Source organism: Bubalus bubalis, chromosome X, assembly GCF_019923935.1.
Source record: "Bubalus bubalis isolate 160015118507 breed Murrah chromosome X, NDDB_SH_1, whole genome shotgun sequence".
Taxonomy (NCBI): domain Eukaryota; kingdom Metazoa; phylum Chordata; class Mammalia; order Artiodactyla; family Bovidae; genus Bubalus; species Bubalus bubalis.
In genome coordinates this window covers 55653254-55679841 of record NC_059181.1, presented here as the reverse complement: position 1 = coordinate 55679841, position 26588 = coordinate 55653254, and the positions used below count along the sequence as shown (strand labels likewise).

General features: G+C 48.3%; 1 protein-coding gene and 1 pseudogene across 10 annotated transcripts; both read right to left on the bottom strand.

Moving 5' to 3' along the window:
- Positions 1-651: 651 nt before the first annotated feature.
- GRIPAP1 (GRIP1 associated protein 1) lies at positions 652-22134 on the bottom strand. 10 transcript variants are annotated; one of them, XM_025276308.2, is made up of 28 exons: positions 21984-22040; positions 21303-21425; positions 19901-19967; positions 19706-19767; positions 18711-18737; positions 17805-17912; positions 17272-17301; positions 14672-14822; positions 13682-13866; positions 13457-13504; positions 12744-12775; positions 12591-12638; positions 12354-12453; positions 10981-11058; positions 10693-10785; positions 9833-9967; positions 9310-9447; positions 8919-9131; positions 8674-8787; positions 7601-7678; positions 7421-7516; positions 7241-7297; positions 7029-7128; positions 5380-5510; positions 3278-3400; positions 3027-3120; positions 2064-2218; positions 652-1203 (listed from the first exon to the last, which is right to left on the bottom strand). In XM_025276308.2, exons 1-28 carry the CDS (start codon positions 22023-22025, stop codon positions 1111-1113), a joined length of 2721 nt encoding a protein of 906 aa, XP_025132093.1. In that variant the 5' UTR covers positions 22026-22040; the 3' UTR covers positions 652-1110. The 10 variants fall into 10 exon arrangements, with proteins under 10 accessions (XP_025132093.1, XP_006043618.1, XP_025132095.1 ...); XM_006043556.3 differs by having other exon boundaries at positions 9352-9447; XM_025276310.3 differs by lacking the exon at positions 21303-21425 and having other exon boundaries at positions 21984-22134.
- A 2253-nt stretch (positions 22135-24387) lies between these two features.
- LOC112582396 lies at positions 24388-24444 on the bottom strand (annotated as a pseudogene).
- Positions 24445-26588: the final 2144 nt, after the last annotated feature.

The window sequence follows — 26588 nt, the reverse complement described above, 5'->3', positions numbered from 1 at the left end:
CAGACTCTTTACCAGCTGAGCCAAAAGGGAAGCCCAAGAATACTGGAGTGGGTAGCCTATCCTTTCTCTGGCGGATCTTCCCGACTCAGGAATCAAACCGGGATCTCCTGTATTGCAGGCGGATTCTTTACCAACTGAGCTATCAGGGAAGCCCATCCATAGCTCTATCTATCATTTATTATACCTACTCTTTAGTCTTCCCATTAGCTCATCCATCAAACTAGCCACTCATCCATCCACACATCCCCCAAGCCATCCATCTGTCCATTTATATCCCCACTTGTCCCTCCTCCACCTATCCACTTGTCCAGCAACCCATTTGTCCATTTATTCACCCACTTATCCATCCATCCATTTATTTACCATCACCAATCCATGCAACATTCCACTTTATCCATCAGTCCATCCAACCATTTATCCATCCTCCCATCTGTCCACTCATCTATACCCACACCCCAAACAGATCCACCCACATACATGTCTGTGGGTATTTCTGCTCCACTCAGTTTGAGAGACTGTAACTGGAGACAGGCTGGCTGAGGGTGGGGGAAGAGAGTAAAAGGTGCACCCAGTGACCACCCTCCCCCTTCCAGTAACCTCCCTACCCCAAGCACATCCCTCATAGTTGGAAAGAATCAGAGCAGACAGTGAGTGGGTGGGCCCATCTGGCCAGATGGTATTTTGGCTGCACAGCCGTTACACACACACACATTGCTAGAACGCTGAACATGGACCATGCCCCACCCAACATCCCCAATCCCAAATGCAGAGTAGCCAGGCTTCCAGACATAAATTAAAAAATAAAATTAAATTAAAAAGAGTTGGTCTCTTGGAGGGAGAGCTCATGCAGAGATGAAGGCAAAGGCCCCTGGGAGCCAGGACCAAGGAGGAAGAGAAAACCCTGCCCCTCCCCTCAGGATTCCCCACTCCCCAGGGGCCTCAGCCCTAAGACAGGGTCACTGACACCAGCCATCAGGCCTCCAACCCCTTTAATGTCCAGTCTCCCAACCTATTTGATATTGGCCCCAGCCCCCATTTTCCCACCACAGCCCAAGGGAATGGTGTCCTGGGAGCCACAGAAGGAAGGGAGTGGGTGCAGCCTGCAGGTCTTTAGCTGGCTTCTCCTGGTTCTAGGTCAGGGTCGGGGGACCCCACGCACTCCTTGCTGAGCCGCACAATTTCCTGGGACAGAACTTCCATGTCCTAAGAAACAATGGAGCCATCAGGGGTCAGAGAAGGTGGCAGGCGATGGCACCCTCACCAAGCCTGGGTGTCATTCATCTCATCCCCTCGATCTCCAGGTATGTCTAGCTTGAGACAGGAAGGTATTTGAAAAAATCCCAGAGCTCCCAGCAGTGGGCTGGGCTCAGGAAAGGTGTGTGTGCTGTGTATGAGGGGGTGAGGGGTGCCTAGAGCCAGGGATATGGACATGGGAGTGGATCATCTGCTGTACCCCTATCCCCACCACCTTCTTATCTACTGAATAGTGAGCTTGCTTCTCTGAGGTAGGGGCTGGACCTGTATCCTTTCTGACTTACCCTGAGATGGGGAAATACTTGGATGGCAGGGTGGGTGAGTGGACACATGGGTGGATTCATGGGAGATCCATGGTAGGGAAACAGGTGGACAGATGAACTGTTCATAGGACAGATGGAGGACAACAGGTGGGCAGGCAGAGGGCTGGGCAAGTGGGTGAAAGGCAAGACAAGGGGTAACTGATGATTAGGTGTGAGAGAGAGAGAGATGTCAGGAAATGGATGCAAAGATATGTGCAGATGATCAGACAGGTAGCAAGGCAGATGGACAAATAGTTGGTGGGCTGATGGGAGAGTGGCTGAATGTGTATGACTGGATGAGTGCGTGGATACAAGGACAGAAGGAAGAGTGAAAGATTAAAACTGAGAAAAAAAAAAGATTAAAACTGAGAGTGAGTACGTTGACTGGATGATGGGAAGATGAGGGGGAAGGAGCACACGGTGAATGGGGTAGGTGAAGGGGGAACTGGCAGATGACCCAGGGGCTGTGTGGCTAGACAAAGGGGTGGGCTGATAGGCCAGACTTGCCTTGTGCAAATGCATATTCTTGGTCAACTGCTCTTCCAGCATGTTCTGTAGCTTCTTGTTCATCTCCCGAAGGTTCTCGTCACCTGGCTTCACTAGGTCTCTCAGGACGCTGCCCAGCCCGCTGCGGTCTGTGTGGCCTGCTGCCACAGATACATCTGCAAGGACCCAGGCTGAGAACCACCCCCTTGGCCAAGATGGACAGAGACAGAACAGGAAAGAGGGAAACAGGGAGTAGGGGAGAAGAATGGGAGGAGCAGCCTAATGGAGGGGCAGAGGCTTTGCCATGTGAGACCCTGGCTTCACTTACTAGCTGTGCAGCCCTGAAAAATCAGGATAAGAACTCACTCATGGAAAAACGCCTATGATTGTGTGCAACACAGTCAGCTCTCAGCACGGGTCAAGTGGTATTGTTCTGATTAAGGTTTAATAAAACAGGGAGAGGAGAAGGTCTGAAAGAAAGGGACAAAAGAAACAAAGATGGGGTGGGGGAAGGAAGAGGAAAAGGAGGAGAGGGGAGGAAGAGCAGGGAGGAGGGAAGGACCCTAAAAGGGCTATGTATCCAGAGAATGAAAATTTCCAGTGGTGGAACCATTTAGACAGGCAGTAGGAACAGTGAGCCATAATGAAGCGGGGCAGGGATGAGGCAGAAAGAAGATAAGGGAGAGAAAGGAGGGGAAGAAACACAGGGAGGAGAAAGGAGAATGGGAAGGAAAGACACTCAAGATAGGAGGGTGGAGAGATGACAGAGCCTCAGACAAGAGAGAGGAACCGAGAAGAGAGATGGGGTAGAGAGGAAGGCAGTAAGGTCCTGGCCTGGCTGGCTCCCTACTCCACCACCTGTGGTGTTTGCAGTAACTTTGGTGAGTTCCGTCAGAACAGAGAGGCCACAGCTCTGGATGGCAGGGAAGGCAGGGGCAGGTGAGGGGCTGGATGAGGGGTGAGGGCTGGGGAGGCAGCACTTACCAATCCGGCTGTCCATGACATAGGTCTCAATGATGGCGCTCTTCCGGCAGAGGTCCTCTGCCATGGACGCACTGCTCACCTCCAGGTGCTTCACCTGCAGGGTGGCCCAGCCCACCTCAGACCCTAAACTGCAGCATGTTTACACAGGAGGAGGGGCCTGGCCAGATACTGCCCCATCTCCACCCCCAACTCCTGCCACCCCAGCCTCCTTGCCAAGGAAGGCCAAGCAAGGACAAGCAAGCAGATGGCACCTTCTCCTCCAGCATCCATTTCTCCTGCTGCATCTCCGCCAGGCGCTGAAAGAGCTCAGCCACTTCCTCATCTGACAGCTCCGCTGGCCGTGGGGGCTGGGCCTGAGGGCTGCTGGATAAGGACTGCAGGGAAGAGTGGGGGAGAGGCCAGCCCAGGCTCAGCACTGTCACCCCAGATAGGATCCAGGACTGAGGAGAACCAAGCCGGGGGTGGGCTTTGCAACTGGGGCTGCAGACAAACTATAGACAAGTCTTGGCACCCTCAGAGACTCTGGATCCCCCTTTGCCTAAAGAGGGAGACAAGAACCATCACACCACACACAGTATAGACTTATTGAGATCATGAAGGGAGAGCCTGGGGCCCCTGAGTTCTCCCAGTTGGCAGGAGAATCAGGGGAGAGAAGAACAAACTAAATGACACCACCAGGAAGCCCACAGGAAAATCCCAAAGGTGGGACACTTTCTGCAGGTTAACTGGGCTGGTCTCTTCTACAGGATGATGTCATGAAAATGAGGGATCACACTCGATTCAAGAGATTTAAGGGACATAAAGCAACCAGATGCAACAAGTGTGCTCGAAATTGAATGCTGGTTTTCATAAAACCAGCAATAAAGGACATTTTGGGACCAACTAGAGAAATCTGATGGCACCCCACTCCAGTACTCTTGCCTGGAAAATCCCATGGACGGAGGAGCCTGGTGGGCTCAGTCCATGGGGTCGCTAAGAGTCAGACACAACTCAGCGACTTCCCTTTCACTTTTCACTTTCATGCATTGGAGAAGGAAATGGCAACCCACTCCAGTGTTCTTGCCTGGAGAATCCCAGGGACGGGGGAGCCTGGTGGGCTGCCGTCTATGGGGTCATACAGAGTCGGACATGACTGAAGCGACTTAGCAGCAGGAGCAGAGAAATCTGATTAAGGTCAAAGTACTACAGAAGATGTGTGAGTGCTCAGTTGTATCCGACTCTTTGCAACCCCATGGAATGTACCCCACCAGGCTCCTCTGTCCATGGAATTCTCCAGGCAAGAATACTGGAGTGGGTAGACCTTTCCTCCTCCAGGGGATCTTCCTGACCCAGGGATCAAACCCACATCACTTGAACATTTACCAATTAGGATGGTAGAGATCAGTTGGTTACTTGCAATCTTATTTAGGTTTAAAAAAAGAGAGAGGGGTCTAGAGGGGTATGAACTAAGAATTTACAGTGGTGATCTCTGGATGGTAAAGATGTGATTTCCTTAGATTTAAAAAAAATCTTTGCTGTGTTTTTTTAATTTTTCTACAATGTATGTGCATGCATGCTCAGTTGCTTCAGTCGTGTCCAACTCTTTGTGACCCTATGGACTGTAGCCCACCAGGCTCCTCTATCCAAGGGATTCTCCAGGCAAGAATACTGGAGTGGGTTGCCATGCCCTCCTCCAGGGGATCTTCCCAACCCAGGGATCAAACCTGGGTCTCCTGTGTCTCCTGCATTGTAGGCGGATTCTTTACCACTGAGCCACCAAGGAAGCCCCTCTACAATGTACACAAACTACTTATAGAATGATAAAAAAGTTATTTCCAAATATAAGGGTCTGGCAAGGAAGCTGACATAGACGACAATAATAAATGATAACTATGGTGGTGGTGGTTTAGTCGCTAAGTCATGTCCGACTCTTGTGACCCGTGGACTGTAGCCCGCCAGGCTCCTCTGTCTATGGGGTTTTCCAGGCAAGGATACTGGAGTGGATTGCCATTTCCTTCTCCAGGGGATCTTCTTGAAAGACCCAGGAATCCAACCCAGGTCTCCTGCATTGCAGGCAGATTCTTTACCGACTGAGCTACAAGGGAAGCCCAGTGATAACTATGAATTGGGGAAAAAAAGGATCTCCTACATGGATAATGCACCTACTATGAGCCACATATTTTATGGCACCAGGAAAGGTAGAATTTGCCCAGAAATGATGAAACAGAGGGTCAGAGAAAATAATTTGTTCATCCTCCATTAAGCAATCTGAATCCAAGTTTGTGAGCTTGAGGAAAACTTGACAAGAATATATGTGTGCTGGGCCCAGAATGTGGGTAGAAGCTGGGGCTGTAGGTTCTTCCCTGCCCCTTACCCTCGCTGGAACAGTTGAGCTCTCCTTCTCCCGCAAGATCTCACGGTAGCTGAAGGAGGAGACGCTACTGCTGTCCCCAGTCTGGGTCCGGCTTGGTGAGTTCATCTCTGAGAGAACCAGCTCCTCGAGCCCTGGGCAGAGAGGGAAGAGAAATCTGAGCCCCAATCCCCCAGGGTCCCAGGGCAGGAAGAGGCAGAAATAGATTTGACAGAGATGGAGAGAGGCAAAGAGACACTCAGTCATGATGCAGACAGTAGGGTAGGGAAAGGCAGAAGCAGAAAAAAGAGCTGTTTCTCTAGGCAAACACACGCCAGAAGTGAAACAAAGGTGAAGATGGGGAGAAAGAGATGATGCAGGCACAAATGGGCATAAACTGGTGTATGCACTCAGACTCAAGGTACACAATAGCTGGAGAGGGCACAGGGGCACCCACACATGCAGAGAGAAGACCCCAGATAGACAACAAGCCAGAGCAGATGATAGAGGCTAACAGAGATGCTGGTTTAGGACACAAGTCAGAGTAGTGACACAGAGAGAAAAGATGGCAATAGACTCAGAGGCATACACCTAAATCTGACTTTCCTAATGGACAAATAGAATGTATGGCACACAGTTTGAATCTGTTTATTGATTTGTACAGCAACTTGCAACAGAAAAATAAAAGTCCTCCCTTATAAAGAGAGGTAACTTCAGGAGACTGAGTGCCTCAGCGAGACAGTGATTTGGTGAGAAATACACCCGTTTTTGACAGATCACTTGAAACACAGCCACCAAGCATGTGCCTCTGTTCCTGCAGCTGCTTCTGAGTGTCAGGGAGGGGGGCTGACACAACAAGCCAAGGGTCTCCAGCAAGAGCAGGGTGGCTGGGGAGGGATAGGCAGCAAGTTTTCTCTCACTTGTGATACAGGAAATGCACCAGAGCCATCACTGCAACTTATTTAAACAGTTTTAGGCCATTTCTTTGTTAAAAAAAAAAAAAGAAGTCTGAGGCAATTCAAATTTTTCTGTTTTATCTTCTGCCTTAAGTGGCAGAAATAATGTAGATTTTAACTGCATAATGATCACATGGTAGTTCTGCTACCTGATTGTAAGTCTGTCTCCCCAGCTCAATAGGAAACTCCTGGAGGACTGAGACTTGGGGTAGGGGGTTCCTATCAGGGACCCCAGATGTGAGTGTGAGGGATCAGTCCATATTTACAGAACGAGAGAAAGAACACAAGAGACTGAGAGACACTAGGTGAGGTGTGGGAGTGTATGAGGGGTAGTGAGGAGACAGACAGAGACAAAGACAGATGAGAGAGACCGAGGAGAGAGAGAGACAAAGGAACAGAGAGAACAAAAGAGCAGGATGAGAAAAAGAGAGAACTAGAGAGGGAAGGCTGGGAGAGAAAGGCAGATAGAGATGAAATGAGGAGGCAGAGAGAGAGAAACAGAAGAGATAAAGCAAAAAGGAGAGCGAGCCCAGAGAGAGAATGCAGAGAGAGAAACAGAGGAGGGAGAGATGCAGAGAAAGGGTAAAAGACAAAGTTCAAGAGGGACAGAAGACACAGGAGTGCTCTACAGAGTAAAGTACAGGAAGCAGCCCCAGCCTTCAAGCCCAGGCTACGCCTCCCCACACCTCAGCCTCCCCTGTGCTCTGGGCCCTTCACCTGAGCGGCTCTTGCTGTTCGTGAGAATGTCTTGCAGCCGCTCCTGCAGCTTATCTGCTCGTTTCCGCTCTAGGTGCAGCTGCCGTTTGAGGTCCTTGAGCTGTGGGGAAAGGCGGAAAGAGGGGGGCTGAGGCCTGGTGGGCCCACAGGTGGGGCACCACAGGGCAGGAGTGGGCCATGCATGAACACCTCCCAAGCATGTGCTGTCATACCGCAGCACTGCCCTTCTTCTCCAGGATTCGCTGCCCATCCACGGTGTCCTTCACTTCCTGTGGGAGAGAGACAGCATGGCTGTGGGTGCCAGCATGGCTGCCTGTGGTGTGCTCCCTCCCTGCCCCACCACTGCATGCTGATCCCCAGGGTGTTTCAAGGGCTCAGGAGGGACCAGGGACCTGCTTCAGGCTGTTGATGGTCTTCAGGTGACAGTCCCGCTCCTCCTGAGCCTGTCGGAGCTGCTCCTGCACACCCTGTAGCTCCTCCTCCTTGCTCTGCAAAGCAGAAGGCAGCTCAGGCCAAGGCCTGGGAAACCTCAGTCCTCCCACCAGAGAGGAATGCTGTCATACAGTAGGTACCTTCAGCTCCCTGGTGTGCTGCTCCCGACACTGCCTGAGGGCTTCCTCTTGTTCCTGTTGCTGCTGCTGCAGAGATTCCTACAAGACAAGTCCCAGGTCTGACCACAGCCCCCCAGAGAACATCACGCCCAGTGAGGAGGGTAAGGGATTGCAGTGGGCCCCTGGGTGTGCAGAGAAGACACTCCCACAGGGAACACTGGATGAGGAAGTGTCACATCAAGGACCAACATCTGCATTTACATCTTATTTAATAAAACATAACATAGCACTACTGCACGCCAGGAATGTTGTGCATGCTAAGTCGCTTCAGTCGTGTCCAACTCTTTGTAACCCCATGGACTCTAGCCCACCAGGCTACTCTGTCCATGGGATTCTCCAGGCAAGAATACTGGAGTAGGTTGCCATTTCCTCCTCCAGGGGATCTTCCTGACTCAGGGATCAAACCCACATCTTTTTCGTCTCCTGCATTGGCAGGTAGGCATTGGCAGGCAGGTTTTTTACCATTAGCGCCACCTGGGACTTTATATATATTACCTCATTTTATAGAACCCTCCCATAGTACCTAGACAGCAAGTATTATTGTTATCATTTTTTTATGGATGTTGAAAACCGGCCACAGAGAAGTAAATAACTTGCACAAGGCCACACAGCTATAATAGAAAGCAGCCTAGCCAGGATTCAAACCCAGGCAAACAACTGGCTCCAGCTTGTATGTTCTTCACTGCCATGTGACACAGCCTCTTATGTACTATCATCAGTTTTCCAAAAAATGGTAGTAAAAGTTGTGGTTGGAACAAAAGTAGAATGATTGTATTATAATAAATTCCTGACAGAAGCACAGTGTAAGAAGGAAGAGGTGCCTTTTCAAATTTGCACAGCTGACATTCTGCCCTACTGATTGATGACCATGCCCCATTCCCCCCCAGAGGGGTGCTGTTAAGCCAGGAAGTGCAGTGAGGATGCTCAAGTCCAGAGTATCTCAGAAACTTCCAGGGCCTGACCACTCCTGGTCCCTTCGTTTGCCATGGGTACCCTCTCAACAAGCCTCTGAGCATCCACAGGCACCAACTCACCTCAGCCTCCTTCAAGCGCCGTTCAAACCAGCCCTTGGCTCCATCCATAGAGTGTACCTGAGCTTGAAGTTCTTCTACCGTCTGCTGAAGAGTCTCCAGTTCCCGCGTTCGGGCCTGTGAGAGAGCAGGCCACCATGGGCCAGGTGGAGAAGTGGGAACCTCACCCATGCCACCCCCTGGCCCATCAGCAGTGCTTCGCTCCCCAGGTTTTAGAGGCAGAAGGGCACCATCATCTACCCACCTACCTTCTCCTCACGGATCTGCCCACGCAGCTCCTCCTCCTGCCGCTTCTTGTCTTCATGCAGCTCACGGAGCTCACGCTCATAGCGGGCCCGCACCCCCAGCACCTCCTTCTCATGCCGTAGTCGCACTGCTCCCAGCTCTTCCTTGTGCTGGGACTTCTCCTGCAGCGTCTCCATGGCCAGCTCATCCAACATGGCCTTCCGCTTCTCAGCACTCTGGTGGGCAGGCAGGAGGACGCCAGTCAACCTCCTCTCCAAAACCAAGTAAGGGCAAAGGAACAAGCCAAAGTGCACCTCTCCCCCAGCCTCACTGACCAGGCTAAGCCACCCACCCCTCCTCATAGAAGTGGCTACTTTATGCCCCCTCCCATTCCCTTGGGTTGGCCCACATCACCTGTGCCCCTGCAGTCTGGGCGACCCCCTCAGTGTTGCCCACCTTCCGAGCCTCCTGTAGTTCCTGGATCAATTGCTCCTTCTCCTGCCCGAGTTCCTGGAGTTGTTCCAGCAGCCGACTATTGGCCCGCAATGACTCCTAATGCAGAGACAAAGGGAGTGAGTTTGATCAAGAGCCCCCAGGAGGTGCTGGTCACCCAAGATACGTCTGGTCAAGTGAGTGATGGTCTCTCTGTTTCTAGATTAGAAACATGCAGAGACCCCTAGCTGCTCCTCAGCATTAATTCTCCCACCATTATTCTGGTTTCTATTATGGAATCAGATTGGCTACCCTAACTAACTGAAGAGGCTCAATCTCAAGTGAAATGACTTGGTCTGGGACACGCTGGTGCTAATAAGCTCGGAAGTCATACTGGAACCCAGGTCTGCCTGACTCCATGGTCTTCCCACCGCACCTCATGGGAAGTTCCACTGAGCCAGAACTAGGGAACTAGGGGGAGACAGGTGCAAGCCAGAGGTGTCACCTGGAGCTGGCAGTTCAGGTCATCTTTCTGTCCCATGAGGTCCTCATACTGAGTCTGCCGCTGCTGCAACTCAGCTGTCAGTCCAGCAGTTTGTTCCCGGAGCATATTCAGTTCTTGGGTCTTTGCTGTTTGGATCTGGAAAGAATGGTGGTAATGGGAGTGGAGTGAAAGAGGCCCCAGGGGCCAGTCACGAGATGTTCCCAGGGAGACAGGGAGAGAGATGAAAGGAGAGCCAGGAGGAGAGAGAGAATTTCAAAGAGAAAATCAGTCAAAGTGATCAAGAGGGGACTGGACAAATGTGGTATATTCATACAATGAAATAGTACACAGAGATAGCAAAACAGATTAGTGCTACATATGGATAAACCTCACAGATAGAATGCTTCAAGAAAGAGGCCAGACATAAGATTGGGTGTCTGATTCCATTTACATGAAGTTGAAGAACAAACAAAACTAATCTATGTTGCTAAAGGTCAGAGAAGTGCTTATTTCGGGGAAGTACTGACTGAAAAGAGGTAATAGGGGCCTCTGGGATGCTGAAAATGCTCTATATCTTCCTCTGGGTGGTGGTTGCACAGAGATAGATAAATATACAGACAGGAACAATTCACTGAATGTACACTTAAGATTAGTACACTTCTTGGCTTTTTAGCAGTGAGAAACTAGAATATAAGAAAAGCAGAGATGGGGGACCAGAGAGAAGAGGGGTGGAAGCCAAGACAAAGAAGCTGAGAATGAGATAGAAGCAGAGGCAGGAGAACAGCATGAAGTCCAGGCGACCCTACCCCAATGTGGATCACAAGCAGAGCGAGATGGGGGAACTAGGGAGGGATCAGCATGGGCTCCCATGTATCCTGTACCTGCTCCAGGGCAGCCAGGCTAGTTCTCAGAGCATTATTCTCAGTCAAAAGTCCTTCCACTTGTTCCTGCGCATCTGCACTCTGGAGGGACACCTGGCCCCACCCCACAACAAGTGAGAGTGGGTCCAGAACCGGAAAACAGGACCTACCCGCAGCCAAGAAAGAAAGGACACACCCACAAGAACCACGACCAGGGGAAGTAGGACCCCTGGGTCCTTGCCTGCCTGCACAGTACCCGCTCAACCTGCCCTCACCCCCACCTCCCCAAGCCCGCTCAGTACAATATACCTGATCCTGTAGGGCTCGCAGAGCTGCTGCATGCTCCAGGCGCTCCCCTTGCCGCTGATCTCTCAGCTCTGCCAAGCTCTGTAGGGACCAGGTCAGGGGAGCCCATTCCAGACCTCAGCCTCCCCTGGGGTACGTATAATCATACAGACCTCCTCTATGGAAGGGGGAGCATGTTGCCAGCACTTGAGGGTCTGGGGCTACCCAGCTATCAGCGATCTCAGGCTCACCCACACTCTAGGTCATTATCCCAAGGGGCCTCACACACCCCTGTATACATCCCAGTCCTAAGCACCTCAGAAAACACCTACAGTCCTAGGGATCTCAAATTCACTCAGCCCCCAACCATGCGAGGTCCCATGTTGACCCAGAGTCCAGCACAGGGGCCTCAGGATTCTCAGACACACTCAACTCCCAGGGACTACAGCTTCACCCAGACTCCTGACCCCAACCCCCAGAGGTTTTAGACACATGCAACTCCCATGTCCCTAGTCCCCAAGAGTCTCTGACCCATCCAAACTCACAGCCACAGATCCTTCAGGTTTCAAACTGATACAATTGCATAGTTTCCAGCTCCTGGTGAGGTCTCAGACCGACACCTCACCTGCCACTCCTGCCCCCAGTCAGTGGGGATCTTCAGACCCAGCTAACTGAAGACCCAGCTTTATCTAGACTTCTGTCCCCAGCTCCGAGGGGTCTTAGACTCAAAGCCACTATATCCCCCAGTCCAAGGGACCTCAGACACATTCACTCTAAAGGGAAGCCTGGAGACATTAAAGTCACCCAGCCCCACACCCTTAGGAGCCTCAAACCTCCCCAGACTTTTGCTCCAATCTCTGGATGTCTCAGATTCACCAGTTTTTTATCCACAGTCCCCAGGCATCTCAGGACCACCCAGCTCACATGATCCAAATTCCCAGGTATCTCAAGACCCAACCCAGCTCCCAAGCTCTGAAGGTCTCAAAGGCACTCAGCCTCCAGGCCCAGCTGTGTCCATAGTTCTAAAAGTTACCCAGCCTCTAGAGAGTTCAGACTCGCTCCAACTCCTGGTCCCAGTCCAGTGACCACAGATTTCTTCAGATTCCTATCTCTAATACCCCAGCAATTCAGATTCATCCACACTTGTGGCACACAGAGCCCTAGTCCTCAGCCCCTCTGAGATTTTTGATTCATGCAGAGTCCTAGCCCAACCCCTAGGGCTCTCAGGGTTCCCCAGTTTCCATTTTCCTAACTCCTAGGGGGTCCAGGACCCATTCAGTCCTTATATTTCTAACACAGGAACTATCAGACTCCCCAGCTAGCCTCCGCGGACCTCAGAGCTGCCCAGACTTGCAGCCCCGTCCCTATCCCAGTGATCTCAGAAACCAGCCCCTCACCTGATTGGCAGCCTCGAGCTCCTGCTGCAGCTTTTGAGTTCGAGCCAACTGGGCTTTGAGATCAGCCTCCTTCCGCTGTTGTAACTCCTCAATCTTGTTCCTGGGGGTGATTGGTGGAGGTGGGGACACGCTGACCACAGCCAGAGGCCCAGTCTCCTAGTTTGGCCCCAGGATCTTTGGTTAATCATGCTGGGCACTGCCATATTATCTACCAATATTCCCAACCCTGGTAGTTACCGGCTGTCATTGAATAGTGTCTCCTTTTCTGTCTGCAGACGGCAAAAACTAGGCACAGAAAGATAGATGTATATGGATCAGTTCCACTAGTCAAGCTCCTCCCTAGTCCCCCCCAAACCCCTTCCTCCCCAGCTCTGAAAAAAAGAAATTTACCTTTCTTGTTTCTTTTTCAGTTTCTCGGAGAGCTGAGGTTGGGGAAGGGGTTACAGACAAGTGATAACAATGAGAATAATATTAATAAAGACAAAAAATAACTTCATGTTTACAGACACTTTCCACTAAGGCCTTTCTGGAAACTGGGATTTACTTATGTTACCTCACAGAATCCTCAAAACTGTCCTGAGCAGTGAACACTACTGGCTTTACAAATGGGGAAACAGTCTCAGAAGGGTTAAGTAATTTGGTTGGGCAGCTGGTCGGCAGCAAAAATGTGACCTCCACCCAGCTCCTCTGGCTCCAAAGCCCAACATATGCCCCCAATCTATTGACTGATGGCCACATCACAGAATAGCTAGGCTGGGAGTCCTGGAAAGCAGGATCATAATTAGCTGCCTCACCACTGGGTCTCAAGTCCCTAAGAGCCAGCAATCTATAAATGCTTGGATGGATGGATGGACAGATGAATGAACAAGCAGAGCTGGGAGGACACAGAAGGATGGGATGGGACTTGCCAAGCACAAGACACAGAGGGACATTAGCCCATATCATATTGAAAGCATATCTGTGACATAAATGTGTGTCTCTGCATTTCACAGATGATGAAATTGGGCTTTGAGGAGATACTCTGCCCCTCTATCCTACTAACAGAAGCATGGCAGGCAGGGAGTGGGTGAGGGCAAAGTCCAGGGAAAGCTTAGCAGCCCCACCTTAGCAAGTTCTTCCTGCAACCTGGATGTTTCAGCCTGCTTCAAGGTCTGCCAGAATGGATGAGGGAGGGAATTGTTATCAGCAAGGCAGGAGGTAGGGCCTGTGCCTTTCCCTGCCCTCCTAATCCATCAGCCCACAAGATGGTGATGTCACAGACATCACCAGGCAGAGGTAGGGCATCCACCTGCCTTCTGGCACCCCAGCCCCAACAGACCCAGATTCACCTCCAAGCCTTGCAGTTGCTCCCAGAGCAATCTCTTTTCCTCCTTCTCCATCTCCCATTTCAGTTCCACTTCTGCCAATGGCATGGGGGCCACAAGAGGGGAAGCTGGGCCCCCTGGGGGGTCCCCTTCACCCTCACTGGCAGCTGGGGGCCTCCCAGCCTCTTTCCCATAGCGCTCCTGCAGGGCTAGTGGGCAGAACAGACATATGATGGATGAGGTAGTCTTTGAAGACCCCTGACTCACCTCAAATAGAGGGAGCACTGGCAACAGAAACCCTGCTCCAATGGTCACAAGCCTACAAAATCAAGGTTCAGCCCCCACTTCTCACAAATCTTTTAAGCCCCACCAACCACAGAAATCCTATCTACCATCAAATCAGCCCAAGTTAGTTTCTCAAGACCCAACTCCATCCTTAAGCCCCACCCAGTCCTCCAAGGTGATGGTGATACCCACCCTCCTCCACTTACAGCTGAATCCTTCTACAACCTCTAATCCCCAGCCACATTCTACAAAGTCTCCCTTCTGATCACCAAACTATCACCCACCACCCCACAAGCCCCAGCTGCTCTCCAAAAGTCCACATATCAGGACACTCCCACATTCAATGAAGCTTTCTTTCAGCTTTCATCCCAGACCCCACTGACAACTTGGGCTCAGAATCTTCCTAACGTTCCTGCCTTCCCTTTCTCCATTTAGCAAACATCTCCTTTCTGATGTTCTAGCTGCTAATCTGTAACACTTGCTAGGTATCAGGTGCTGAAATAAACTCAGAAAGATTATCACCTCTTATCTCTATTACGATTTTCCAGGTGCATGCACTTGGTAGATGACAAAGCTTTGGCTCAGAGAGGTGAAATGGCTTGTCCGAAGTCATAACACTGCTTCACGGCAGGGCCAAGCCTGATTCTGAAGCCTGTACCTTCTCTGAGGGAAGACAACACCTGACTCAAGCCCCAAGGTCCCCATATTACCAGCAGGGTGTCCACACACCTGCCACGTTCTTCTGCAAGGCTGTGTTCTCCGCCTGCAGTCTCAGTAGTTCCCCATCCACAAGGCTCCCAGCTTGGGCAGCCCCTTCTCTGGCAGCCCCAGCCTTCAGTTGCTGGTTCTCCCGCTCCAGCTGTTCCATCTGGCTGCAGAGCTGAGCAGGGGACAGGTGAGGTGGCAGAAAAGCAAAGAATCAGAACAGCATTTGCTGAAATATACATAGCACTTGGTCCATGTACTTTACAATTCATTTAGTTCCCATAACACCCTTGTGATGTAGAGGCTACACAGATAAGGATACTGAGGCACAGATGTTAAACAACCTCACACAGCTGTGAAGTGAAAGAGTAACAGAAGATTTGAGAATACTGAGAACAATTTTCCACCTGCCCACGTCCAACCTCACAGTCACAATTCAAGACCTCAGGCTCCTCTACAAGTTGCTGGTCCCAGATGTCAACATGATGGATGGCCCCACTGCCAGCCCTCTTCTGTGAAGCAGTCTGCATCTGGGAGCCAAGGCACCACAGACAGCTTTCAGAGCATTTCCAGGATCAGTATTGCCCACAGCTCCCTATCATTAGCCCTGGGAGAGCTCATGAAGAATACAATGCAAATCCAACTAAGCCAGCCCCCTGTTCAACTACTGGACAGTAGACCTGACAAGATCCTTTGTCCCCATTTTCAGATGAGAATACTGAGGCCTACAGGAAATTTTTATTTTATTGTCTGGCATATTTTCTACCCAAAGCACCATTTCTTTCATATGACTGGCTTTTTTGCAACCACCAGTGCTCTGCTCAAACGTCACCTTTCAAGTAATATTCCCCAACACAGAAACAATAATACTTGCTAGCATGGCGTTTTGTTCACTTCTTTCTTACTTAGCACAAACTATGATTAAATTTACCTAGTATGATTTTAATTTCTTACATCTCTGAAAAATTTTGGATCATAAATTGTGATTCACAATTAAATTTTATTTCATAACATAGAGTCACAAGCACAGATTCCAAAGCCAGACTGCTTGCATGTGAATTTCTACTCTGCCATTTGATCTTGGCACCAAGTTTTTCATCTCTCTGGGACTGTTTTCCTGATAGTAATGATATCTCATCATTTTGCCAAGAGAATTAAACGAGTGAATAATGTAAAGCACAACAAACAGGACCTACTTGTTCAGTCGTGTCTGACTCTTTGCAACCCCATGGACCGTAGCTCGCCAGGTTCTTCTGTCCATGGGATTCTCCAGGCAAGAATACCGGAGTGGGTTGCCATTTCCTTCTCCAGGGGATCTTCCCAACTCAGGGATTGAACCCAGGTCTCCTGCATTGCAGGCAGATTCTTTACTGTCTGAGCCACCAAGCAAGTCCATAAATAGGACCTGGTGGTGGTTTAGTCACTTAGTCGTGTCCAACTCTTGCAACCTCATGGACTGCAGCCTGCCAGGCTCCTCCGTCCATGGGATTCTCCAGGCAAGAATACTGGAGTGGTTTGCCATTTCCTTTTCCAGAGGATCTTCCTGACGCAGGAATCAAACCTAGGTCTCCTGCATTGTAGGCAGATTCTTTACCACCTGAGCTATGAGGGAAGCCCAAATAGGACCTGGCACACAGTAAATTCAATATAACTGTCAGCTATCGGTGCTATTATTTGTCTACTATAGTATCATTTTTTTCTCCCATTCCACTCCCAGAAATACAAGCTACCCAAGAAGGAGGACTATTCTGTGCTACTTAGAACTATTTCCAGAACACAGAGCACACAGTGGGGGCTCAGTAACTATTTGTTGAAGGAACAACTGAGCTGAAATATCTTGGCAAATAAGTGGCAGAGACAGGCCTTGAACTCAGGCCTCCCTGTGAGCACTTTTAGCTTCTAGGAGGAGGAGGGGGAGTGTGAAGGAGGTTCTATACTTGGCCCAGTGCCTAGCTCAGGGCAGATGCTGAGAAATACGAGCTGGATTTCTGGAGGAATAACTGCCCTACCTCACCCAGCAAGAACCATGATACCATTGAGGCTGGAGGAAGGCAGCAGTGAAAAGTGAGGCAATGATGTCAGCTGTTATGTGAGCACCAGGGGTTCTGAATTTTGGGGGACAAGGACCCACTGGGAGGTACTGTAGAAAGGAGCAATGTGGTAAGACCTGCAGGTCAGAACTCTTTAGACCAGGCCTGGTACAAGAAGCTGGAAGTGAGGAGACAGCAAGGAGGCTGTGGGAATAGAGCAGGTAATAGGTGGTAAGGGCTGAGGCAGGGCAAGGCCATAGGATAGATATAAACCTTTTAAATAGTCAAGAAATATTTTAGAGGGAAAATGAACTAATAAAAGAGTATTATCAGCAGCTAACACCAACTTAAGCTGATACTATGTGCAAGACTGTTCTAAGTGGTTTGCAGACATTAATTGATTCAGTATACACAAAAGCCCTGCCAAGCAGGTACTGTCATTATCAGCTTTTCCATTTTAACATTTGGGAACCAAGAAACAGGGAGCTTAAGTGAATTGTTTAAGGTTACAGTTAGTAAAAGGCAGAGCCGACAGTTTAATCAAGGCCTTCTGGATCTTTACTATTACTTACTAAATTGCCTCTGGTATCGTACCTGCATACTTGCATACTCCATACTGCGTACCTGCATACAAACATACTTTGCTTTGTTTTCTTTTTTGAAGTCTCGAGCCCTACATTCTCAGGTAGAGCCTTGGAAATACCTATTTTTTTTGCCATGAGACTTCTCCCCTTAAAAGACACTAAAAACTTAGAAGAGAAAAGGGAAGCAGCTTAAACATCTTTCCATCCCATACTAAGCATAAGAATTTTACCTAAGACCCCCCAGTAACCTGGGGCTGCATAGCACCAGCCCCAAAATATACACCAGGAGACTTGAAGCTCAAAGAAAAGGAGTGACCTGGTCAAGAACCAGCTGACATTAAGGCTTGCAGCCTTCTAATCCCAGCAGTGAGTGGTCCCATCTGTCAAACCACTGCCCCCCAACACAGTTCCAGGCCGTGTTTCAGCACCATGGACAGTGAGTCAGGGCCAGCCTCTGTCCAACCACCCTCAGCAGCCCTCCAGCCATAACCCATGTGGTCCCTACCCCTCGCACCCCCCCTCAATTATCCAGGGCACCAGCACCTTGCTGAACTCGGCCATAAGCGTGCTGTTCTGCAAGCGGAAGTCCTCCTCCTGGCTATGCAGCTTTGCCTGAAGCATCTCATTTTCACTCAGCAGCCCCTCGACTTCCTGCAGTGGCAGATGTAAGCCAGGTCTCCAACAGGGGTAGAAAGGATGGAGCAATAGGGCAAAGAAACAGAAATGGAGAAAATGACATTGAGGGGAGAACACAGGGTACAGAGAATGAGATGGGTGAAATCAGGAGATACAAGGGGAAAGAGAGATATAAGGAGGAATAAAAGAGGAGATAGGGAGGGAGAGAAAGACATGGGAGAGAATGAGAGGAAAAGAGGGGTATACAGAAATTGGAGAGAAAGAAAACAGAGATATGGGGAAAGGAGGTTAGAGAGAAAGGAGAGAGGGATGGGGAGGGGGAGAGAGAGAGAAAAAGAAAAGGTAGGATGATGGAGAGATAGGAACAAAGAGATCAACAGAGGGAGAATGGAACAGAGAGACGGGGTCAGGGAAAGAAATGAACCAGGAAGAGAGAGGAACAGGGGAGTGAGGAAAAAGGAGTCAAGAGAGACAAAGAAAGGGAAAGAAGAAATGAAACAATGACAGAGACAGGAACAGGTGGGGGAAAGACAAAGAGAAGGTTGGGGAGAGAAACAAGAGTCTAAGAAGAACAGGAAGACAGAGACAGAGAGAGGCTCAGAGAGGAGGATAAAGAAAAAGGGAGAAAGACACACAGAGAGAGACAAAACAGGAACACAAAAAACAGACACAAAAGCACATGGCTGGGAGGTAGTCACAGATGCAAGTGCACACACAGAGAAAGAAAGGCCAGTGCAAGGAGATCCCAGCATACCGAAACATCCCCTCTAAGGCAGTCTACCAGACACATTTACCCGCCAGGGGTCCCCTTACCTGAGCTTTCTTGCTCTTGCTCAGTGCCTAAAGGTGAGGGGCATGGGAAGAGAGATAAGGTGAACAGAGATGGACTCCCTCACTAGGGTATGGAGAGATTGTGGCAAATGTCAAGGGGACACAATGATAACAGGGGTTGAGGGATGGGGGTGTCTATAACCACAGAACTCACACAATAATTTATAGCCCAAAGGAATGGAATGAGTATGGAGCACCCTGCTTACACCCTTTCCTTTAAGCTCTTGAGCTTTTCACGGGTCATAGTATTTAACCCTTCACAGGCTGGATCTCTGGGCTCAGAAATTATGGCTTCATTGCTACATCTGTCCAAACATATCTATGTGGATCCCTCCAAAGAACCATGGAAACTGCTGTTCCTCTGCTGGGCAGCTGAGGACACTGCCAGTTTGGGAAATCAGCACCCCATCAAAGAGAGAGAAGCCCAGCTTTCTGACTGCCAGACTTTCTGCACTCTGTATTCCTTCATCTAGCAAATGTTTGTGGAGCACATACTATGTATAACATTGTGCTATGCTTGGGGACAGAGCAGTGAAGAAAGAGACAAAAGAGGGCCTTGAATGCCTTAAGTGGCCATGACAGGTTATATGCTATCTCACCTTCAAAGGATCTGAGAGGTAGGTTTAGTCTCACTTTACCAACAGGACCAGGACGGGGTGGGGAATAGGAGGACAAGGCAGGAATGTGAGTGGAGGACAGAAGGCAGAGTCAAGGTGACTTACTGATAGATTTGATTATTTTAAATAAGTAGTTGAAATTAAAAATGAAGTAAGAGTAAACTAAAATTAATCAATAAATTAAACAAAATTAGATAAAATTACCAAACAAAGGAGATTTCCACGAGAAATTTCTGAATGACTGATGACAACATGTAACATTAGGTTACATGCTGGTTCACTGCAGGTGCTCACTGGACAAATGAATGAGTCAGATGGCTACAGGGAAACTTGGGTGAGTGAGTAGGTGGAGGGAGGTACCTTCTGAGCTTTGCTGAACTCCTTATCCAGGTAGGCAACCTTCTGTCGAAGACTGGTGAGTTCTGGTGTGGGGAAAGCAGGGAGTCTCAGCTTCAGTCAGCTGAAAGGTCTTCCTGCCAGGCCTCTGAGGTATTTTCCCCCCTTGGCCTCTGTCCCCCAGAGCCAACCCCATCTAATGAGACCCTCTTGGCTCACCAACACCATTCTTGCGTAGTTCATCTGAAAGCTGGTAGTTGTTTGTCCGGAGTTCTAGTAGCTGAGCCTGAGAGGGAAGCATGGAGGGAAATGACTTGGCAGGAACGTGCCCCCTACCCTCATGAGGAGGGAACCAACCCGCTGAGCCCCAGAGACCCTGTTGCCCTTCTTGTGCCTTTTTAGTCACTCTTAAGACCTGTGCCTACTGCATCCCAAATGAGTCCAGCCGCTCAGCCCCTGTCCCACCTTCTCCAGTTCTACTTATGACCACAGCCAGCCTTGAACATCTCCCTGCTGCTTCCACCTCTCCCCTTTCAGTCCAACTATGACTCCAGTGATGCCACAGTGCTGACCCAGTCCATCTCTTGTTCCTGTGTGTTCCATGGCTCTCCGTGCCCTCAGGATGAAGTCGGCTTCCTCACCCTGGCTGGCCTCGTCACACACTAAACACTTTTCAGTCTTCTATCAGAGGTGCTGTCTATCCTCTTGGCCTGAGTAGGGGGCAGGGGACTGCCTTCTTCCCTTTTTCCCAAGGGAAGAGGGCTTGGTATTATGACTAATTTCAATGAGTAAAAACGGGCTGCCCGGGGTCCCCACAAGCAAGGCTCTCAAAATGTCCAGATCCCTTTCAAGAATCGAGGACAAGTGAAGTATGCGGCATTCCAAACAGCATATCCCTACCTATCAGCCCCTCAGGGCACTGAGGCCAGTTCTTCCCAGAACAACCATCCCTTACAGCACCAGGACCTTTCCCTCTCTCCCATGGCACTAGACTCCATTCCTGGGTGGTCTGCTAAAGGGGAGAGGGCTTGGCCCCTATACAACCTTTCCTGCCCCTGTCCACTCCCGGACCCTCTCCTGATCCAATGAGAACACCCCTGGCACCCACTTAAGAGTCTCTATCCATCAGAGTCCAATGGTTTTCCCTTCACTCATGACTAATGGAATCAATCTTCCTCACTCAAGGGTCTCCTACACCCCTCAAGATCTCCCCAGTCATGATCCAATGAGATGAACCTATACCCTTCAGGGTTTTTCCCCCCACAAGGCCTTGGATGGGTTAGGTGGATTACCCTTACTCACATAGGATAACTCTTATGCACAAGTTACAAGGGCCTTCCCCTTTTATGGTCCAATTATCTCGCCCTTCCACCCTCAGGGTCCTTCACACAGTGACAACTGGTTTCCTTCATTCAAGGACCAATGGATTATCTGTCTTCACTTGGAGTTCCTCCTGTCCTCCCACAGACCCTACACAGGGTTTCCCCCCTTGAGTCTACCCACGCACAAAATCCAATGGTATTCCCCAGTAAGGAACTATGTCAACAAGGGCCCCCTTTGGCCTTTCATCCCATCTCAGAGCCCCACCAAAAGAATCAAGTGGTCAGAATACTCAGGGTACCTTCCCAGAGCCCGGTGATCTCCTCTCCACGTGGTCCAAGGGTATCACTCTTTCACCTCCTCTGGTTCTCTCTCCAACAAGGATTAATGGTATTACCCATTCAGGGCCTTCATCACCCCAGCCCTAATGGGATCACCCCTAATCATCCAATGGTACCACCCCTTGCACAGAAGCTCCACCTCCCAAGAACAATGACAACATGTGGGGTCTTTCCCCAGTGCCCTGACATAGTGGTATCTCCCACAAAAATGTCTACCTCCCACCAGTAATGGTATTGCCCTCTCCAGGGCTCCCCCCACCATGACGCAAACAACCCAACGCCCGCTTCCTTCCTCTCCAGGCAAAATGGTTTCGCCTTCTCAGGATCTCCTTCCCTCAAAGCTCAGCAATATAATCGCCCACCTAGGGTGTCTCCCAAAGGTCTCGTCCCCTCCAGGTCTCAGTAAGGTATCACCCACGCTAGATCTCTCTTCCACCCACAAGGCTAACAGAATCCAACCGCTGAGGGCCCAACAGTCTCTTAGAATCCAGTAGTCTCACCACTCGGAGCCTCAGTTTCCCTTCTCCAGACCCCTTAGACTCAAGGTCCATCCCAACCAACCCCTGTTCAAAGCCAGTGGCACAATCTCTCTCTTCCCCGCACCCCCGTCACCTAGCCTGCTTTTCCCCGCCGAGCGGTACCTGCATCCGCTGAAACTCCTCTTCAGACAGAGCTTGCGCCATGTTCCTGCCCCCCACCCCCCCAACAGCTTTCTGCGCCGACGCGGTTTGTCTCTCCTGTCAGTAGAATTGGGTCGGACCAAACCACCGGGCAGGAATAGAGGGGGAGGAGTCTACTCCGGAAGTTCAGCGTTTTGGAAACCGAGACAAGAGAAAAAAAACTGGCCGGTTAAGTGAATTGCAGTTTAGGATTTTACCAGAATCCAGGTCATTAGATCTGGTTTTTGAGCTATCATTAGACTATTCATTGTGATGCGACACTGTGACATTCCTGTGTCATGGGACTCGTCGCTAGGGAAGTGTTTGCCGACCGAAAATCGCGCTTCCGCGGTACTCCTTTAAGGAAGATGGTCGGCTTTACAGTGGAAATGAAAGCGGAAGCTTTGCGCGTGTCTTGTTCCGGCCCTCCTCCGGGTGACCCCAAAAAGGGAATCCCGTCTCTTGTGAAGCCCTTGGCGTGTTTTGTTTTTTTTTTTTCAAAGATTTGACGCTGATTTTTTTTTTTTTTTTTTAACATGATACTGTTAGGTAAAGGGCCCAGCCACCAATAAATTTAAAATACCTGCAAGGAAAGAATGGCAGTGAATCAAACGAGAAAGCTTCACTTAAAAAACAAAACTAGGATAGCAAAACATCAGGAACATTCAAATAAGTGTTAAAATGCATTATGAACGTCTCTTGTGCTTACCGGCCACCGCTGCAAACCCTGCCACCCAAGCAGTAGTTTTTATTTGGGAAAGAAAAAAATTAGCATGTTTAGCAGCAACATATCTGGTACTAGGATATGCCCTATTTTCTCTTTTTTGTCTTTTTAGTGGGGCGAGGAGAAAAACGATTTTATGCCATTTTAAACTTACAGAAAAGCAAGAATGGTATAAGGAAATGTGTTTAGTCACTCAGTCGTGTCTGACCGTTTGTGACCCCATGGACTGTAGCCCGCCAGGCTCCTCTGTCCATGGGGATTCTCCAGGCAAGAATACTGGAGTGGATTGCCATGCCCTCCTCCAGGGGATCTTCCCAACCCAGGGATTGAACACAGGTCTCTCGCATTGCAGGCGGGTCCTTTACTGTCTGAGCTGCCAGGGAAGCCCATAAGGAAATTACCTGTACCCTTGTGCCAGCTTCATCAGTTCACATTTTGCCGCCTTTGCTTTATCAGCCTGTCTTTAGATATAAAATTTTTGAACTATTGACTTCAGCATCCATCAATGATTTCCTAACACCAACATTCCTTTGATATTTGTTAGTTACTAGTCTACTGTAAGAAAGAGCTTTCTCTTCTTCCCCATTTATGTATTTAGATCTGTACAGACTCGTTCTTATTTTATTCCATAGATTATAATCAATCACTATCATTATTTCCTTTGACGCTCAAATTGTCCCAGATTTGACCAGTGGAAGCTCCTTCAGGTTGACTTTTGTGTCCCTCTGACATGGCCCCATCATTTTTTTAAAAAAAGCACTTCCTTGCTTTCTAGCATTACAAGATGCTCCAGACTCAACATTATTCCTTTTTAGCCCCAGTTGAGAAAGTGTTCATTGCTATTAGAGTGTAATTTTTTCTATGCTGTCTCAGTGTACAGAGCTAAGAAATACACGTATATGAACTAATTCATGTATACACACATATCTATTATATCTAGTTACATATTTTGCTATAGGTATATGTATTTTTTATTTTTATTTTTTGGTCATGCTGTGTGGCATGTTGGATCTTAGTTCCCTGACCAGGAATAGAATCTGTACCCTCTGCAGTGGAAGCAAGGAGTCTTAACCACTGGACCATGGGGGTAAGTACCTTTTATTTTTTAGGTATATGTACTTTAAAAACATAAGTATACTACTAATAACTTCCATTTCAACACAACACACAAGACTCATTTTAGTTTCCTCACTTTTCATATTCTTCTTTTTTTTATTATTATTATTTTTTACTTTACAATATTGTATTGGTTTTGCCAAACATCAACATGCATCCGCCACAGTTGTACACGTGTTCCCCATCCTGAACCCCCCTCCCACCTCCCTCCCCATACCATCCCTCTGGGTCATCCCAGTGCACCAGCCCCAAGCTTCCTGTATCCTGCATCGAACCTGGACTGGCAATTCGTTTCTTATATGATATTATACATGTTTTACTGCCATTCTCCCAAATCATCCCCCCCTCCCTCTCCCACAGAGTCCAAAAGACTGTTCTATACCTCTGTGTCTCTTTTGCTGTCTTGCATACAGGGTTGTCGTTACCATCTTTCTAAATTCCATATATATGCGTTAGTATACTGTATTGGTGTTTTTCCTTCTGGCTTACTTTACCCTGTATAATAGGCTCCAGTTTCATCCACTTCATTAGAACTGATTCAAATGTCCATGCTAATCTTCTCTGTATCGTTCCAATTTTAGTATATGTGCTTGAAGTGAGCACTCATATTCTTCTCCAACAGAAAGAAACCTATCTCCCACTGTCCACAATAAATTTACTTATTTGTGTAATCATAATGCACATTAACTCCAGGATTGCTTACCCATAAACTATGAAAAACAAATCTATCAACTAGAGGTCAATACTTTTTTACAGCTTCTTTTGTATTTAGATTCCTGTTGGTTTCTAGGCAAAATACTGTGTTTAACAAGACTACCATAGCTTCAATACAATGCAGTTCCTTTTGTTTTTAATCTGATGGTAGTCAAAATACTGTGTTTAAAATTTGCTTGGCTTGGACTTCCCTGGTGGTCTAGTGGTTTAGACTCTGAGATGCCAATGCAGGGGGTGAGGTTTGATCCCTGGGTGGGGAACTAAGATCCCACATGCCAGTGGCCAAAAAGATTTTTTAAAAATTTGCTTGGGGTAGTTCTCCCTCTCCCCAATGCCCCTCCCCCATGAGGCTGCATGATTCATTTGAAATATGGTTAGGTTCCTTTGTTTTTGTTTGAATTCCATTTTGCCCTCCCCTCCACCTCCTTGTTGAGGTAACCAACCTATTTAATTTCTAGTTTATCCTTTCTCTTTTTTTTTTTCACACAAATGAGCACATGTGAAGAGGAGCAGAAATGCCACCCCAAAATATGCCACTTTGATTTGCATTGCTCTAATAATTAGCGATACTGAGCATCTTTTCACGTACCTGTTGGCCATCTGTGTCTTCTTTAGAGAAATGTCTACAAAATGTGGTACTTTGGTGTGTGACTTATTTTAAGCTGAAAAGAATCAAGACCAGCACACTGAAGAAAAATTTCTACCTCTCCTTTAACCGCATAGAAGAATTAAGATAGGTGGTCTAGCCCAGAAAGAGAACTATACCAGCGATAACGTATTATCTAAAAGACCCGGCATGGCCAAGCAAACATTTGACTAAGAAACATCTGCTCTTATCATCCTGTGAATTGCCCTCCTCCCCTTTGAAACCTCTCTGAAGCCCTTATCCCATTCCTTAGCTCAGTTTGGCATGTAAGCCTCAATTGCCCAGCTACCTTTGGGTCTCATATTTTTATGGGTATCTTGCACATACAAAATTAGTTTTTCTCCTATTTATCTGTCTTATGTCAATTTAATTATTAAACCAGCACAGAACCTACAGAATAGAAGGAAAACTTTTCTGCTGTAACACATACATGTATATTATCTCATTTATCCTACATGAAGGGTAACATCCTGTAACTACTCTTTTGCACTTTGCATTTTTCATTTGATAATATCTTCTTTCTCTCTGTCTCAGGTACATAGTACCCCATTTTTTCAATGTATCATAATTGAACTACCCTCCTATGTTTGCCCATATAGGCGGTCTCTAATATTTTGCAATTATAAACAATGCCAAAAGGAATAACCTTGTACATATATGTTTTTTTTAAATTATTATCTGAGGTATATCTTCAGGGTAAATTCATAGAACTGGGATTGCTGCATCAAAAAATGAATATCTGGGGATTTCCCTGGTGGTCCAGTGGCTAAGACTCCGTGCTCCCAATGCAGGGGGAGGGGGTTCAATCCCTGGTCAGGGAACTAGATCCCATGTGCTGCAACTAAGACCTGGTGCAGTCACATAAATTAAAAAAAAATTTTTTTTCATGAATATCTGGTTTTAGTTGATACTCCCAAATTCCCTCCCAAATGGGCTGTTCCAAGTTCATAACCACTATCAACGTATTTGAGTACCTGTTTCCTCACAGCCTAGCCAATAATCTGTGTTGTTCTATTTTACAATTTTCTCCAATCTCAGAACAAAAAAATGACATCTCATTGTATCCTTTATTTCTTGGAGCACACATGGGATCAAACCCATGCCCCTGCATTTTTTTCTGTCATTTTCATCAGACTAAATAATCTGCTTGCTGTGGGAAAATTATTTCAGCCAGGTCTCTTTTTTTACTTTTTTTAATGTATGAACTTTATTGAGATATATTCTCTATTTACCTATCTACCTATTTGTATAATTCAATGAGTTCTGACAAACACATACCTTGTAACCACCACCACAATCAATATATAGAAAATTTCCATTACCCTCAAAAGGTTCCTTAGTTACCCATCCCAACCCTCCACTCCATCTCAGGCAACCACTGATTGGC

What these genes read in the sequence shown, in the direction of transcription:
- GRIPAP1 (XM_025276308.2), bottom strand. Translation starts at nt 22,025, where the DNA reads ATGGCGCAAGCTCTGTCTGAAGAGGAGTTTCAGCGGATGCAG. An exon ending in TTATGGCCGAGTTCAGCAAG is followed by an intron (nt 17,302 to 17,804) that starts GTGCTGGTGCCC and finishes GTTTGTATGCAG; the next exon opens with GTACGCAGTATGGAGTATGC. An exon ending in AGCACACCAGGGAGCTGAAG is followed by an intron (nt 7,517 to 7,600) that starts GTACCTACTGTA and finishes TCTGCTTTGCAG; the next exon opens with AGCAAGGAGGAGGAGCTACA.